The sequence below is a fragment of the Misgurnus anguillicaudatus genome, chromosome 3, assembly GCF_027580225.2.
Source record: "Misgurnus anguillicaudatus chromosome 3, ASM2758022v2, whole genome shotgun sequence".
Classification (NCBI taxonomy): domain Eukaryota; kingdom Metazoa; phylum Chordata; class Actinopteri; order Cypriniformes; family Cobitidae; genus Misgurnus; species Misgurnus anguillicaudatus.
In genome coordinates, this window is record NC_073339.2 from 42766657 (window position 1) to 42785771 (window position 19115).

General features: G+C 35.8%; 1 protein-coding gene across 1 annotated transcript in view; it reads left to right on the top strand.

The window, feature by feature from the left end:
* LOC129445028 (interferon-induced GTP-binding protein MxA) overlaps positions 1-18695 on the top strand; it is a 45103-nt gene extending 26408 nt beyond the window's left edge. Inside the window, exons 2-6 of the mRNA XM_073866360.1 lie at positions 11868-12009; positions 15735-15893; positions 15994-16070; positions 16308-16532; positions 16625-18695. Coding sequence (XP_073722461.1) covers positions 11868-12009; positions 15735-15893; positions 15994-16070; positions 16308-16532; positions 16625-16852 — 831 coding nt within the window. The 3' untranslated portion in view covers positions 16853-18695. The remainder of the gene's footprint in view (positions 1-11867; positions 12010-15734; positions 15894-15993; positions 16071-16307; positions 16533-16624) is intronic.
* Positions 18696-19115: the final 420 nt, after the last annotated feature.

Here is a 19115-nt window from a genome sequence, read left to right on the forward strand (position 1 = left end):
ATAGCAGTGTTTTGTTACACACCTGACATCCAATGGCGTTTTGGCATCAGTGTTATTGTTATACTTGATGTCTTTTTTATATGGATGTGAGCATGAAGTATTGCAACCAATTTGGCACATTGCATTGTGATTTTCCAATGAGATTCTGTTTCAAAATGTAAATCAATGCGATAACTTTTAACGTTTTGTAAGTTTGAGACCTGGAGGTGTGGGTGGATCTTTTAAAGAAGAAACAAATCTTTAAGACAGATATAGCCACCAGTTTAGATATGAATCAATGCTTATCTCCTACTTATCAATTTGTGTTCTTAAATTAACTTTGAAAACAAAACATTGTCTATAATGTGTGTGTGTTTGTGTGTGTGGACCCGAACTCTTCTGCAGTCACTTGTGCTTTCTTAAGTCAGAGTGGGACGAGAGGAAAACATGCACAATGTGGCGACGGAGAGCACTGGTCCACACCCAATCTCAGACAATAGAGGAAGTCCTGCCCCATTCTGTATTGTGTTTAGTACAGAGCCAGGACGGGCAAAGGGAATTTGTCAATCTTGCTGTGCTATTACACGCTACGCAAGTCAAACAGCCGGCACACGGCCAAATCTTTGCAGGGATCTCATGTGAGAGAAAATAATTTTTCTTCGGTGTGTCGTACAACGGTTTCACAAACACAAACACTGAATCTGGTACTCGGTGAACAGGTGATTGCCACATGCACCAAATAGTCTTGACGTGGCAGACGTTTGTGATTTAGTACCGTTTACAAACTTGGTCGGGGAAAACAAATGTGGTGTAAACATGTGGCTTATTGTACTTATTAAACACGGAAAAGCCTTGTCTTCATTATTTACTCTAATGGGTTCGCATGCAATGTATAGGTTGTTTAAATAGATAACTGTTTGATGTAAAATCACCTTATTGATAGAAAAGTCAAATAATGATTTTTTTTTCTATGGGGGGTGAATAAATATGTTAAATGTCTTTATTGAGCGAAAAGTCAAATAATGGGGTTTTTTTTGTTTGGATTGTATTGTAAATTTTCTTGTATTGTAAATTAGCCAATAAGTTAAAGGGGACATATCATGAAAATCTGACTTTTTCCATGTTTAAAGGTGCAGTGTGTAATATTTAGAAGGATCTGAAATGCAAAATAATAAACAAAACTATATTATCAGTGGTGTAAAAATACCTTTTATAATGAACCGTTATGTGTTTGTTAATGAGACGTTTTTATCTACATATATCGAGGGTCCCCTTACATGGAAGTCGCCATTTTGTGCCGCCATGTTTCTACAGAAACCCTTAATGGACAAACTTTTTTTACTGTGTTGTCTCCGATGACATGTTTGTGTGGTGGTGGCTACCGTAGCTTCTCTATGTGATTAAAAACGAGGGGTAAGGAGTGGACTGAGTCATTAGTTGCAATTCACCAGCACCTCACCACTAGATGTCCCTAAAATTTACACACTGCATCTTTAAGTGCTATATTTGGGTCCCCAGTGCTTCTATCAACCTAAAAAATATGAAAAAGATAAACCTAGTCACTTAGTTTTGGTAAACCATTCTCTGCAAGCACGTGAAAAAATTGGTCATTGAAATTTGGCTCCCCTTGTGATGTCAGAAGGGTATAATACCGCCCCTTAATCTGCACTATTTAGTGCAGAGACCATCTCATTTGCATTTAAAAGGACACACCCAAAACGTCACATTTTTGCTTACACCTACAAAGTGCCAATTTTAACATACTATATAAATTATTTAGATAAATGATTTATATGGTATTTTGAGCTAAAACTTCACATATTTACAGATTTATTTTACATCTTAAAAAAGTCTTGTAAAATGTCCCCTTTAAATTCGCCAATAAGTATTTCGATGAGTATTCTACTTTAACTTTTGGTTTTCAAAGATGGTAACACCGATTATTATTGATAGTTAATTTAATAAAAATTGAATGGATATAAATGGGAATATGCTTAAATGTTGTGCTCCCCCTGTAAAGCTCAGGATTCATGGGTTTGAACCCCAGGAAAATTTGGATAAAAGCACCTACAAAATAAATTGTAAAAAATGAGCACACTGTAAAAAAATGTTGGTTCAACTTAAAAAAGCAAGTTACCTGATTGCCCTAACATTTTGAGGTATTTTAACTCAAAAAAAAAAAAAGTTGACAATATTTTTATATTTTTAAAGGATTATTCCATTTTCTTTCAAAAAATCCAGATAATTTACTCACCACCATGCCATGCCATCAAAATGTTGATGTCTTTCTTTGTTTAGTTAAGAAAAAAAAAGTTTTTTCAGGAAAACATTCCAGGATTTTTCTCATTTTAATGGACTTTAATGGACCCCAACACTTAACAGTTTTAATGCAGTTTAAAATTGCAGTTTCAAAGGACTCTAAATGATCTCAAATGAGGCATAAGGGTCTTATCTAGTGAAACGATTGTCATTTTTGACAAGAAAAATAAAAATAGCACTTTTAAACATCAACCTCTCTTCTTCTCCGGTCCTGTAACGCGCCAGCGCGACCTCACGTAATACGTCATCACATCAAGAGGTCACGGATGATGTATCGAAACTTGTTTACAAGTGTGGAGAAAGAGGACCGTTCCGACATTGTTGTATGTCGAATGATACTAATTAATGTCCTTGTGTCAGTTTGTTGTTTAAAATGGTCCACAAGTGTGCGTTTCATATGTAACACGTGACCTTTCCACGGCATTATGCAATTACGTGAAGTCGCGCTGGCGCGTCACACAGCTGGAGGAAGAGGAGAAGTTGTGGTTTAAAAGTGAAATTTTTTTTGCCAAAAATGACAATCGTTTCACTGGGTAGGACCCTTATGCCTCGTTTAAAATTGTTTAGAGTCCTTTGAAACTGCAATTTTAAACTGCATTAAAACTCTTAAGTGTTGGGGTCCATTGAAGTCCATTAAAATGAGAAAAATCCTCAAAATTTCCTCAAAAAACATAATTTCTTCTTGACTGAACAAAAAAAAACATCAACATTTTGGACGACATGGTGGTGAGTAAATTATCTTGACTTAAAAAAAACATTTTTAAGGCAACCAGGTGACTTACTTTTTTAAGTTAAACCAACAAATCCATTTGTACAGAGAAAAAACAACTTTTTGCCATTTTCATTTTATCTTAAACTTCAAAAGTTTTTAAAAATTTTAAAAACTGCTAATGTCAGTTCTTAAGGAGCATAACATCACCATTACAGAAAATACAAAAAACAATCTTTAAATGTAACAAAGCTTCAGCCAAATGCCTCAATGTAAATGTCTTACCACAATAAACATAGTTTAACCATGGTACATGTAGTCTTTTAAAACGAAACGAAACCAAGTTCTCTAAGAAATAAAAAACTCTTTCAGACGTTATAACAGTTTAAGCAAAGCAGTACACATCTGTTCTTCGCCATGCAATATGAGACTATTCAATAGTACAGCGCAGACAGCAACATAAGCAGACTGGCAGTTGTTATAGCAAATGACTTATGACAGTATAACAGTGATTAATCTGCTGAGAATTCTTTTAATGCACAACTTTACATATTCATTGCATAAATCATATATAGCAAACATATAACACCGCTAAAGAATTCCGTTTTTTATGTTCCAAAACGTGTGGTTAGCAAACTGATGAAAAGTAAAAATAATACAGCCCGTTCAAGCGTATAGACAGCATCGTGCCAAAAATGGTGATCTCACCCAAGGGTTTTTCACAAAGTGACCTAACAAATGTATACATTGAGGAAGATGTTTTAGCTTGGAGGTAGCAACAAGTCTGAACACGAGGGAGAATATGGAGTAGCGGTCTCTGCGGGTTACATCAAGCAGGCGAGCATGGGTGAGGCTGTTTCATGCTTCTCGATGTATGTCATGGTGCCCATTTTCAGCTTGCCATCATCTATGAGTACTGGCAACCGAGGGACCTTCACTCAAAAGTAAGCTGAAAATAAGTACGTGGGATAAGATGCGCTACAGTGAACTGTCACAGTGTTTGTTTTTCATAATGGATTGTGGGAAAGGCAACTGGTGCACTATTGCCAACATTAGTTATTTTTAAAAAGCAACAAGCACAAAAAGGGCAAAGAAAAGCATGCAGTACTTGGCATGCTTTTAAGGTCAGCACACAACATAATTTATGTCGTTTTTCAAACATGCTACAGCTAATGACAAAGGTTATAAAAATGTTCATCATGCATTTCTGTTTCCTTTAAAAAAAGAACAACAAATGAAAAACAACACTGCTGGTGTTCATCAAACTCGTTCCTGATTAAGCTGACAACTTTAATGATAAAATGTCCCTTGAGGAGGGCCAGATGCTCAGGCCAATGTTCTTTCTATTGTCAACGTTGATTTGACCTTTTTTTGATATTAACTTTGAACTGCGCATTGATAATCTCATTGCTAAGGCTTTAAAATGTCATGATTTTTTCCCGTAACATAAATTGTCACGTATCTGCAGAACGCTGCATGTGATCTATTGCAGCCTTTCAGTCTATAAACAAGTACCTAATGCATGTTTTTAATAAGTGGGTGGCTCGCCATACAAAAGCATTTGGGAAAAGGAAGGAAGTTTGACTCAATGAGGGGAAGATATGTGTGTACGGTGGGGAGGTCATTTGCATGGGAAAAGATTTGAGCAGTAACACTCATCAGATTCACAGGCAACTCATACGGTGTACTTAAGCACAATTTGAGTTATGATATCCTGTTTCGACATCTTATTGTACTAAAGTAACAGAAGTCAACCTGATTGAGGCATCACAACATCTTGTTTGCTGTATTTTTAGCACATTACATTTTAAAATGTCACAGCATTATGGGATAATTTTCACAAGTCTTTCATCAACAGCATACTTCATGACATAATATAAAGGATTTTGCAGGTCGAGTCGCCTACAAAAACGCAAAATAATTTTTAAAAATGTGCTTATTATGCAATAACACTGAGATAACATTATCTTAACACTGATACATATTAAAGGCGACATATCACAATACTTTTTAAGATGTAAAACAAAACTTTGGTGTCCCCAGAGTACATATATACAAATATCATAGAGATCATTTATTTAGCATGTTAAAATTGCCACTGTTGTAGGTGTGAGCAAAAATGTGCCGTTTTGGGTGTGTCGTTTAAGATGCATATGATGAAATGCAAACACTGATCACAATGATGGTGGTTTGTTGAAACTTAAACTCAATTGCACTGTCAATTATTTTCTCTCTCTCTCTCTCTCTCTCTCTCTCTCTCTCTCTCTCTCTGCACTAAATGGCAGTGCCGTGGTTGGATAGTGCAGATTAAGGGGTGTTATTATTATAATAAGATCCCCTTATGACATCACAAGGGGAGCCAAATGTCAATGAGCTCATTTTTCACGTGCTTGCAGAGAATAGTTTACAAAAACTCAGTTACTGGGGTTTTACATTTTCTAGGTTGATAGAAGCAGTGGGGACCCAATTATAGCACTTAAAGGTGTAGTGTGTAAGGATCTCTTGACAGAAATGCAATAAAATATATACATAACTATATTATCAGTGGTGTAAAAAGACCTTTCATAATGAAGTGTTATGTTTTTATTACCTTAGAATGAGACGTTTTTATCTAGAGGGTCCCCTTACATGGAAGTCACCATTTTGTTTCTACAAAAGCCCTTAACGGACAAACTTTTTTTTACTAAGTTGTCTCCAACGATGACACGGTTGTCCCGTGGTGGCTACCGTAGCTTCTCTATGCGATTCGGTGACTGGTGGACTGAAACGTTTGTTGCAATTTGCAACCTCACCACTGGATGTACTAAAATTTACACACTGCACCTTTAGACATAAAAAAGTCAGATTTTCATGATATGTCCCCTTTTTATGCAAAACAATAAAAACAGTCCTGAAAAATCACTAATTATAAAAGAAAAATGGCCAGATTTCTTCCAAAGAGTTACAGCTTTAGTACAATTAAACCTTTTGTAATTATTTGAGGTTTCATTTTCATATTGATTTTGTATGTGCAATGCATCAGCAGCACCTTTTAATCTGGGTATTAACTGTAGGCCCCAAAATATACACTGTAAAAAATTTGCTGTAATTTTGCAGCTGGTTGCCAGTAACTTACTGTAGAAGATAAATTCTGAAAATGTTTCATGTTCATTTAACTTTGAACAAAATGTTGCCAGTAAATAACATGAATGTAAAATCTACAGTAAGTTACTGGCAGCTAGTTGCCAGTAATACCAATTAATACTGTAATTTCTACAGAATTTTTTTACAGTGTATTTACATTATATTTAAAAACTCCCAGTGTATTTTTTATGTAATTTTGGACTTTTTAGCTTTTGTGAAAGTGATTGCACAACATCTGACCTCATAAAAGTGTAGTCTACATTTACACAGGGCTCGTCGTTGTAACTGTATCATTTCAGACGTTGCAAAGGGAGTATAAAAATACTAAACGATTGACACAAAATAAGTGGTCATCAAAAAACATCAATTTTCATCAGAATAACATCATTGTCTTAATGTGTTGTAATGCTTATATTTAGGGTTTATTGAAACTGAAAGATCTAGTTAACCAAGTATAAACCTCGGATATGTAGGATTTAACCTTTTGGCGTAGTCAGAAGATTCATTTGGAAACAAAAGCTCTGAGTACAGTATAAATCCTGAATATAATGAATAGCCAAACAAACCAATTTATTGTCATCTTTGTTTAGTATATAATGATTAAGTATATAATTTATGATTATAGTGATTTCTTTATTCATATAAAGCCAGTTTAAAACAATGTAACATTGTAATAAAGATTTGATTTGATATATAAATTTGATATTTTCTGGTTAGGGTTAAGTAGATCATTTGCTCCATAAATAGACTTGCAGCCAACAGAGATGTTCACTATTCCCAAGAAAACAATAAATTTAACACTGTAATCCAGTAAGAAAAGTACTAACGCTGTTGTAACCTTCTAAAAAGTATACCTTTGTAGGGAAATAATACAATTTGATACCTCAGAGATACATATCTGTATAAATGATAGATATAGGAAAACGTTTAAAGGGTAAAATCCCAGCTTGACTATGAAGATGCTGGAATTCATATAGAGATAGATATATTGTTTATCAGCAGCGAACAGAAGGATTAACCAGGAAAAAAATCTCTTAAAAATATTAAAATACAAATGTCATAAACACAATACAAAATAGTTTCCAGTAGACTGCATCAAAAACTACAGAGCTAAAGTTTCTATTCATTTGCATTTTGCAGATGAATTAAGAAAAGCGACTTTTGAGTTTTTCACTGCTAATACAATGCTCTACCTTTTAAGCTATAAGAGATCATTTTAAGGTGAACTTATTTTTTTTATTTTTTGGATGCATAAGCCATGTTGGTACTAACATCTGTATTGCCTTATATCGAGGATTGGGCTAAGCTTTGAGCTATGAGAACCAGCAAATGTTTAATTAAGCCACACATCAAATAACATTACAACGATGCTTTTCAACACTCCAGATGTAATGGAAAAAATTGAAAAATATTTATAGCAACCTTTGTAATAACATTCATAGACGAATGCCGTGCACTGATCAATAAACATCTCAGAGGTGGGTGATGATAAACACCGAAGTTCTTGTTATGTGGAGTTTAATGATCCATATAAAAGACCAACATGTATTTAAATATTTCTTTGACAACTTTGTTTTATTGTTAGAGATCAACAGTAAACAATTGGTTTCATGTTTATAGTAAATATTTACAACATCTGTGCATTATTATATTTTTTCCCATTAACTTTTAGGAGCTGCTAATTGTTGTAAAATAATTAATGGGGAAGAATAACAAGTTAGGGCCATTGGCCAAAAACAAATGACATTTGTTTACATGTTTTGATGGGTTGTGTTTTAGTTCTTAAAAATTACAGTGAAAAATTATAGAAAAGATAAATAGAAATAAATCCAAAATTTCTCTGATGGGGATTAATTAAGTGTTACTTTATCTTTTTTTTTTAATTTTATTATTGTATTTAAAAAAGTAAAAACAGGTGAAATACTTTTTCTCATAACTTTGCATATTATCGTCAGAGAAGCATTTTAACAGATGACTGTGCAGTGAAAAAGTCATTTGTGTCTGACAAGATGACATTGAAAAAATGTTACATTACATTAGTTTAAACTTAACTGAATGTTATATAAACCTAAATGTTTGCTAGAATTCAAGCTTTACATTTGAGGTCCAAATGCTTTTTCTAATTGAGTTTATATGACCTATCAGTGTTCTTCTGTTTAACCAACCAACTGTGATTTTAGATAAACACCCCCCTCTACAGGATTTCTTTGGCAGTAAAGTGTTGATAAATTAGGGCAGTGGTTCTCAATCTGGGGGCCCTGAGATGGTGCTAGGTGTGCCCTGTTTTATGACATTTTATAATAATAAATTAATTTATCATAAATTCTGTGTAATTAAAATAAGGCTATAACACTAGGCTGCAGCACTAATTTAATATGTTTTGTTTAATTCAAATATTAAGTTTTGGAATTTTTAATGTCACACATTTTCTTTGGGAGGTCACGTAGGGATGCATTGTATACAAGGGGGCCGCATGCCAAAAAAGTTTGAGAACCACCTATGTAAGCTGCATTCCGACTAGCAGCGACTAGCAGTAGAGCGACGCAATCTTATTGATTTCAATGGAAGCTTGGCGACTTTGTAGTGGCAAAAAGTCTTCGCTTGAATCTTCATAATAAAAACACAGAAGTAAAGAACAGAGATGATGTACACTCTTCTCATTGGTCTCTGCCTTGCCACAATTGACTTAATATTAATATAGTGAGGTACAGACTCCGAATCTAAAATGATGTATTCTGCTTGTCCTTAATCTGCCCCAGTTATTTATCACAGTGTTGTTTTTCACAACAATCGCGGCGAGAACAATTGCACCTGGGCTCTTTTAATTAGGAAACGAAAGTTAACTGAAGAAATGAAAGTCAACCATAGAACCAAAACCAAAAGTGAAAACGGTGTCATCATAATCTTATATGGGGACAATAATCCAGTGTAATATCAATACGGTAGCCTATAATTCAGTGTTTCCAATCCTGGTCCTCGAGGCCCCCCTCCCAGAAAGTTTAAGATGTCTCCTTATTTAAAAGACCTGATTTAACTCATTAAATAAGGAGACATCTAAAACTTTCTGGGAGGGGGGCCTCGAGGACCAGGATTGGGAAGCACTGGCCTATATGATCAGTAATATACCCAACAAAAACTACCAAAACTTGCCAACTGGATGGGGCTGTCGGGAACATGCGGGATGAAAAACAGCAACGTTTGTTTTTGAATTTAAAACTCTTTCTAACCTTTACAAATTGCCACTAACACTCCCATTATTCTCATTCAATGTGTCTCTCTGGAGCGACCTTCCAATCTCTGTTATTCCTTATTAAAAAAAAAACAGTTATCTTTCCGTGATCACTTGATGGGATCATAATGAATGTACACACTTGACTCAGCATCTATTTCTTCCCGTCTCGTTAAAATGTGAGTAGGGGAGACCGGGGTTGGTTGTCACAATTTTAACCCATGCATGAATTGCTCATCTTAAAAAAATCTTTCAGCAGTAATTCCTACATGAAATGAAAACTTGGGGTCTTGGCTTTAAATGTGTCTAGTTTTTACTTTTAGAATGTATTGCAACAGGAAGTAATTACCCAGATAGCATGCAACCATTGAAACAATGCCAAAAATCGTTGACCCGCCAATGTCAATACCACTGAATCAACATCACGTTTACACCCTCCATTAATATTGGAAAATATTGAAATTTCAACAAATCACCATTATCATGATCAGTGTTTGCTTTAGTTGGGCCCTTTACTCTTGTGTTTTAATGGTAAGTTTTCTTTGGCTGCTGAAGCAGTGTTTTAAAATACATCTGCTATTGCAAAGAAAACAAAGATCTAATGTTATCAAGTAGTTTAATTCTTGTATACCTAAATGATATTAATGAACTACTGTTAAAGTTATGCAAAAAAACTGACTTTACAGTACTAGTTGGAAACAGTGTAAGGTCTTTAAACACATTTAAAAAGTTAAGCTACTGCATCTATCTCTGACATCATGAATCGGTCTATGAATCTCATCAATGGTGACGATCAACAAAAGAAAGCTTCATGCTGCAATGCATGCTGGGTATCATCGTAGTACTAAACTAATTTATAACTCCCAGCATGCATTGCAGTTGATCGTTTTATATGAATTTGTTTGATGATTGTCACCATTGTTGAGATTTGTAGCGTGAGAAATGATGTCTGAATGTGTCAGCAATTTTTCAGTTTGTCTTGTCACAATGTATTTACAAACCAAAACAATTATAAATGTCAAAAAATGAATCAACATAATCATGTATAGCATCTTAATTTTGTATAATCTTGACTTCTTCACAAAAAGCAATCAGTTTTAACTTAACTTTGAAACACATCTTTCTTTTCCAATGCACATGTGTTTCTACATAAACACATAAAAACACAAAAAAAGAAAAGAAAGATTTAACTTGGTGAATGACAAGAGTCAAGGACCCAACAAAAGCAAACACTGATCACAATAATGGTGATTTGTTGAAATCTCAATATTTTTTCAATATTAATGGAGGATGCAAACCTGATATTGATTCAATGCAGTTAACATTGACAAATCAACTGTTTTTAACATTGTTTCAATGGTTTGCATGCTATCTGGGGATCCTGTGTGCATCACGTGTCTTGTCAAAATAAGTGCCTGCTCCATGACGCGTCTAAAGGGTTTATGATAAAAGAGACGCTCCTGTTTGCCAGATACTCGCATAATCAGAGTTTACTGTTAAAGGTGCTCTAAGCAAATCCACGCGTTTTAGACCATAAAACATTTTTTGATACATACACCAAACATCTCCTTACTATCTGCTTGCTGCCTGTCTGCTGATCAAACTGTAAAAAAACGCAATCTCTGAAGACAGCCCAGGCTTCACAAACTGCAATAAAAACAAAGTGGCCAAACCTACCACCACGAAACATAACAAAGTGTTCCAGCCAAAAAACGACAAGAAGGATTTGGGGGTGGGGGTTAGGCGCGTTCATGAAAGCACGGAAGGGAGGGGGAAGAGTTATCTACGCTCCGTTTGTTTGAAAACAGTTCAAACATCAACAAAAAGTAACATCACACAGATTCGCTTAGAGCGCCTTTAAGGGAGTGTCTTGCGTGTATTTTGTGAACGTAAGCGTCTCTTTTTATCATAAACGGTTTTGACGCGTGTGCAGCAGACACTTATTTTGACAAAACACGTGATGCACATGGTTCACATGACGCAACAAACACATATTTTGAAAACACGAGCAACACACATGACACTCTGAACACTTATTTTGAATTTGCGCCCCCCGGATGAGCAGTCACCAGCCACCACTGCTGCTCCTTGAGATCTACCTTCCTGAACAGTTTAGTTCCAACCACATTCATTTTGATTAACATGCTTTTTTAGGGTTGCATCTATATTTTGCAGGAAAATAGGCAGGATTGAGCGCAACTGCACTGTAAAAAGTAAAAGTTGGATCAAATTAAAAGAATACTTCATTTGGTAACTTTTAGTTTGAAAAATATTACATTTTTATCAATTAAAGTATTTTTTTAAAGTTGACCCAACTTTTACTATTTACAGTGTGATTTGCATGGCCCAAAATCATGCAAATAAGATTGTAGACTCAGCTCAGCTCTTTCTTATTCCAAACGTCCTGTATAACTAGTAAAAGAGACAGAACCACAGTATATATGTGTCTGTATATTAATGAATAATTGAACCTTAATCACTGATGTCTTTCACATCCCCTGAATTTAGAAAGTTACAGCATTCACTCAGGACACATTAAACCTGGCAAACGGGGAGGAGGTTAAATGTAATTCAGAGCTCATCATTTTTCAAGAGCTTCGGGATGAATTTGCACGATGGAAGTTGCTCTTGGAAAGCTCTGGAGTTAAGTGTAAGTAAAGAATGCATATAATGAAATAAAAATGTATCATGTTTTGGTGGGCGGCCCGTTTCTGTTTAAGAAATGTTAAAACGTATTGATAGCATTAACCATTGCCAATGCCTATGTATCGTTTAGTTAATACATTTTTCTGCACGTAAAGTCGCCATGAAAGGGAAGTAAAACCATTTAATAATTTGAATGTTCCTGTAATGCAATCTGTAACTTAGCCTAGTCCATACGGACACATGTATTTTTATAACCGGAGTTTTTCCTCCTGCGGTTAAAAAAAATTCCCTCCACACATGCTCAGTTTAAAAGAAATCTCCGCCTACATGAACACGCAAAAAAACATGATCATGCGCTATCAAGAGCATGCCACACCAGCAGGCGGTGATATAACTCAAATCGTAAAGCCACCTTGGCCAATCAGAAGCCTAACAAAAGTGACGTCGCAAGGCAAAAGCCCCGGTTTTACTATCTACACGAAACCGCAACCGGCGTTTCTTAAAGGGACCATGGCATGAAAATGTTAGCATTGTCACTTTGTAGGTATGAGCAATAATGTGTCGTTTTGGGTGTGTCCTTTAAAATGCAAATGAGCGGATGAAGTGCAAACACTGATCACAATGATGGTGGCTTAATGCAATTCAAACTAAATTGTGCTGTCAATTATTTTTTCTCTCCCTCTTTCTCTCTGCACTAAATGGCAGTGCTGTGGTTGGATGGTGCATATTAAGGGGCGGAATTATTATAATAAGATCTCCTTATGACATCATAAGGAGGGCCAAATTTCAATGACCTAATTTTTGCTCACACCTACAAAATGGCAATGCTAACATTTTCATGTCATGGCCCCTTTAAAAAACTCACCCTGGCAGGTGTTTTCCAAAATGTTCGGTTTCAGTATCCATGTTTCCATCCACATGTTTTTATCCGAATTAAGTGATATCGAATGAAAAATTCGTTATGGAAACAGTAAAATTCGATTGAATTTCATGAATATCGACTCAAAAGAAATACGTTCGATCTCATCGGATTTTATCTTGATAGATATATGGCTTATCCGATAAACGCTGATGGAAACGTTATTTGCCGAATAAATAATGATTTGCGATTAAGGTTTAGGTCCTTTTATGGTTGCAAAGAAGAAAAAGTTTTAGGTCATTTCCGCTCTGGTAGCACACATGGCGTGTGTCAACAAAATCAGATGTAAGTAGACAAACGACGAGACGAGATTAATTTTAAATTTAATTTACCAGAGAAAATAACGGCTATTTTAGAGCTGAAGATCTTTGCACGAACCCGACGGGTTCGGTCGGATTCGGGCTTCATTTCTAACATTTTACACGGGCCGTGCTCCGCCTTTGCACGGTAAATGAGCGGTCAAGTTCAATGCTGCTGAATGCCCTATATCAGTAAGCGCAGGACCACGCTGAAGCCATTTACAGTGGATTTAATAATTTCCTCAACAAAAATGTAGCCTAATCTTGGTGAGTAAAGGTTTTTTAATGTATAACTAAATATTACTTAGTCTTAAATACATAATTTAGACAGAGGATATAGACTAATGTTGGCATTAATGTAAAGAAAGTGCCGAAGCAAATACCACAGAACCTTTATCTTAATTTCGTTATTCCCAAATAACCATCTTATACAGAATGTATTATCTTAATTTAATTCGTTAAGAAATAATTGTTTTTATTGGCATGTTGGCCTATAATGTTGCATATGCCTATTTAGAACGAGATGTTACGATGTTACAGATTACTTTTTTTTCTTTGTTTCAACTTCCAAGTGACGTGTAGCCCAGTTAGTCATTAATAAATAATGTTAAAACCTGTGTAAATTACTCATTCTTGATAAAAGCTGTTTGTGTGCGCAAATTTAAATAATGTATGGCTGTAAACGGGTTCGGGCTTTTAAAAAGCTGTCAATCTAAATGTACTTTCGGGTTCGGGCTGCATTCTGTCGGGCTCCGGTCGTTTCAGGCCCGATTACAGCTCTATTTTAGATAGCAAAAATCTAAGAAATGCCATAATTTATCAGGAACTGGCGAAGGAAATGTCAAGACGTGGGACGTCCTCCGGAGTAAATGAGGCGCTCAAACAGCGATACGTGTTTCAAAAAAGAGAGTTATCTCGCAACGGTGCCGGAGGGAAAATAAAAGCAAATTTGACCTTGATGAGATGGATCCTCGGTCAAAGAACCCTCGTAGCTTCATTGGCTTCCAATATTAACAACTCTAAAGATATTTTTTCGTTCTCATTTACGTTAAGAATTGATCCGGACTATCATTTCACGTTAATGCCTCCGTTGTCGTTGGGCATTTACATGCATCTGCATCATCATAGCAATTAACGTCATTTTCTTATTATTATAGCTTGATATGTCGCTATCAGCTCAGCTGGCACATAAGCACTTATAACTTGTGAAATGCCGCAAATTTGTCTAGCAAAACTTTGTTCGCAAATGTTTGCTTGAATATTGTGCGATTCAGTGCGAAAATGAATGGAAACACCTTCTAATGTCTCAAATCAATTCGATATACCAATTTGATCGCAAACCAGCATGTGACGTCATTACGCACAGGTTTTTATTCGCTTTAAAGCCGTTGGATGGAAACACACTTTCACCAGCTTTATTCGCATAAGTTTTTTAACCGAACTTCAGATAATTCGATTGACAAGTGGATGGAAACTTAGCTAGTGACATACTGCGTTTCCGTGTGGACAGCCGGCCGAACCGCGTAAAAAAGTCACAGTTATAAAATTACCTGTTTGAAATCTAAAATTGCATTTTATATCATAGATGAGACATTAGAGTTTGTTGGCTGTTTAATTTGAAGTCACCATCATTACGTCACCAACTCATTTACATTACGAAGGACACATGTATGCCTATTTGTGTCTTTGCATTGACTTAAAGGGGTCGTGTCATGAAAGTGTTGGCATTGCCACTTTGTAGGTTTGAGCAAAAATGTGTCGTTTTTGGTGTGTCTTTTAAAATGCAAATGAGCTGATGAAGTGCAAACACTGATCACAATGATGGTGGTTTGATGCAATTCAAACTCAATTGTGCTGTGAACTATTTTTTCTCTCTTTCTTTCTCTCTGCACTGAATGGCAGTGCTGTGGTTGGATAGTGTACATTAAGGGGGTGGTATTATTCTAATAAGATATCCTTATGACATCATAAAGAAAGCCAAATTTCCATGACCTATTTTTGCTCACACCTACAAAGTGGCAATGCTAACATTTTCACGATATGACCCCTTTAACATGTAAATCACTCACTCTTGTCGTCTCTTCTGTGTCTGTTGTGAATGCGCAGTAATGCTTATGTCCCAATTATTTGTTAAAGGGGTCATATTATGAGATTTTTTTAAAGATGTAAAATAAGTCTTTGGTGTCCCCAGAGTGTGTATTTGAAGTTTAAGCCCCAAACACCCCACAGGTAATTTATTATAACATGTTAAAATTGCCAGTTTGTAGGTGCAATGCTGTGGGAACCACACAAGTTGAAAAATCTGAATTTTGGTGGATATTCGCGCCACATTAATCAATTACAGGATTACAGGAAGCGAGCGGAGTAGCAGCAGTAGCCTCTCCCATGACGTGAATTTCCGTGTTCATTTCTCAAATGACTAAAATTTCACGCGCGAATGAAGCAAGTAAACTCAAAATGTTCAAGCGTCCAACTACTATTTCTCTGAAATATTCAACAATTTATTTGCAGTCAACAAGAAGATTGAGAGAGAGGTTGGTAACTTTGAAGCCAAGTATCGAGGGAGAGAGCTTCCGGGTTTCATCAATTACAAGACTTTTGAGAAGCTGGTCCGAGAACAGATACAAAAATTAGAGGAACCTGCAATAAAAACACTCAAGACCATCTCAGGTCAGTGCAAGTTTTCAAGTGAAAGTTTCCAGGTACAAATTTAAGAGATGGATAAAAGGTTACAAAAGAAACTTTTTAGTAAGATTGTGTTTTTGTTTAGATGTGGTCAGAAAGAAATTTATCAAATTGGCCCAAAACAGCTTCATTGGATTTCCTAATCTTCTTAAAATAGCAAAGGTAGGATTGTTGACCTAATGCCAAATTATAGCGATACACAAAGTGCTCATATTGATTTATTTTCACTCCACGCTATTATCTTTTCTGAATTGAATAAAAGGGTTAATTAATTGATACTTAAATTGACAAACTTTTAGTCATGCTATTGGATCATAATACATATGTTCATCATTATATCACTGTAGTCTCAAAGGTTGTCTTAAAGTTTTAAAACACATCTTCTGTTTGCATCCTAAGACTAAGATTGAAGCCATCAAGGAGGAGAAAGAATCGCTGGCTGAGTCCATGTTGAGGACTCAATTCAAGATGGAGCTTATTGTTTACAGCCAAGATGGCACATACAGTCAGAGCCTTCAACATACAAAGGAGAAAGTGGAGCAGGAGGAAGAGGAAGAAGATGAATATTTAGATCAAGATGCTTCCTTGAACGAGATGAAACTTCACATAGAGTCCTACTACTCTGTAAGGGAGCTAACGTGAGCTTTCGTATCTGTTTTAGACTTTCTGTTAAGACATCGTGATTTTAATTGGATTGGTCTGTGTTGTCTCACCAGATTGCAAGCAAGCGTCTAGCTGACCAGATCCCAATGGTGATCCGCTACCTGCTTCTCCAAGAGGCTGCGGTGGAGCTGCAGAGAAACATGTTGCAATTACTGCAAGAGAAGGATGCTGTAGATGATCTGCTTAAAGAGGACTACGACATCGGCCAGAAGCGGGAAAATTTACTTAACCGCAAAAAGCGTCTATTAAACGCACAACACCTCCTGATAACCTTCGTTTAAAGCTCACGTAACACACGCTGTTTCTGCATTTCTGATATCAATCTGGAGTACCTATAGAGTAGTATGACATCCTTTATATCTCTGAAGAGTCTTTAGTTTAATCAGATTTATAAAAGAAAGATTAGCTTTACCGAATCTTTCCGATAACGTACGAAAAAATGAAGAAGGAGGAGTTATAACACGGGAGGAGCGAGTACGAGTCATGCAACACTATACAAAACCATTTTAACTTATGATTCACTACATGTTCGTGTCATTTATATAATATACACGCGCCTATTTCCAACATAAGACAGAAGTCTTACTTACCACGTGTAACTCGTCATGACCCGGTTCTGAAAATCCACCGCATCAAACACACACGCAAAACTCCGCTGCTAATCCGGATAATAAACTATATCCATTGTTTCCATAAGGCTGGATGTCTTCTCCTTACATCCAAAAACACACTTCTTGTTGTGCCATTGTTGACTTTTGAAATTAAACAAAGCTGAGTGGCGTGATAAGCTGTTAGCAAGCTCTAGCGTCTCCCGCTGACTGACGGCTGGGCGGGGTTTTCCGGGGGAAGTTTTCCGGCGGAAGCCCATATAAAGAAGTGATACGTATCGAAAACCCCTGAAACGTCAGTTAGAACCGTAATCGAAAAAAATTAGCCGAAACTTGTACGAACCCTGGCGAAGTGCATTCGGTACAGAAATACTCTGAAACATTTTTGACACTTTGCCTACGTTTAGCATGAGGAAACAACTCTATAACTGTGTTAATAAGTCAGAATGCTTAAAATACCATTAACCCCCCCCTTTAATATATGTGATTGCAATATTTCAATGCGACACAATCATATATTGGTGGTGGAGAAACTTATCCTGAACATCTGAAATGCAAAAGTCATGTTTTTTATTATTTAAAGGGGTCATTTCACAAGACTTTTTGGGGTGGTTTCCCAGACAGGGATTAGCTTAAACCAGGACTAGGCCTTAGTTTAATTAGGAAATATAACTAGTTTTAACAAACATGCCTTACTAAAAACATAACTTTTGTGCATTTTGAGGCAAAACAAAGGGCCCTGGTGTATTTTAAGATGTCTCAGTGCAAGTTGTTTTCAGTTTTGACAGCTCTAACATTTATTTTAGTGTAGGACTAGTCTAATCCCTGTCCGGGAAACCGCCCCTTTAAGATGTAAAATAAATCTTTGTTGTCCCCAGAGTACATATGAGAAGTATCTTAAAGTACCTCAAAATATCATATAGATAATTTATTATAGCATGTAAAAATAGTCACTTTGTAGGTGTGAGCAACAATGTACCGTTTTGGGTGTGTCCTTTATAATACACATGAGCTAATCTCTGCACAAAATGGCGGTGCTGTGGTCGGATACTGTAGATTAATGGGCGGTATAATCCCCTTCTGACATCACAAGGGGAGCCAAATGTCAATTACCTATTTTTTCACATGCTTGCATGAGAATTGTTAACCAAAACTAAGTTACTGGGTTGAGCTTTTTCTAGGTTTATAGAAGCACTTGGAACCCAATTATAGCACTTAAACATGGATAAAGTCAGATTTTCGTGATATGTAAACATTCTGAAGTAACCCGCCTGCTGTTAACCTAATTTTAATGAATGTTGTATGAATGTTATAGTCTTTTGAATGCTATTTATTTATAAAGTATTTATTGATATGCTTCATTTGTATTAAGGCAGCTTTAAACATTAAACTTACAAATTAACATAACATCTTGCAACCAGCCATAACACTCTGACAACTATTCTGTATATCTGATAGACTGTGTGCCCTTAAAAACCTTAAACCTCTAGTTAATAAAAAGTTTCTGGCCAACATAGTTTGTCTTGAACAACTTTTTATTTGGTTAAGTTTAAAGTTATTATTTTTTTTAGAATGCCTAATATGCATTTGTTTTTTTCTTCTTTTTTTAAAAAAAATGCAGACATTGCCTTATAAGGTAGCTTACTGAGTGAAATGTTTTATTTGTTTTACATCACTTCCTTACTGAAAGAAAGCCAGCCAAATAAATTAGGTTCACCAGAACTTTTCTTCTTATCTTTTACCGTAATGCTTCGTATGCGCGTATCTCAAACAATGCGAGCTGTTGAAATTGGATACTGGCACATTTACTATCGCAATGAATATATATCTCTTGATTTCAGTAATCACAATACCAAAACAAATTCACAGGACGAAGACCACATGAAAAAAAACTTTAGTGTTTACCGTAAATTTTGTGAAACCTATGGATGAATCG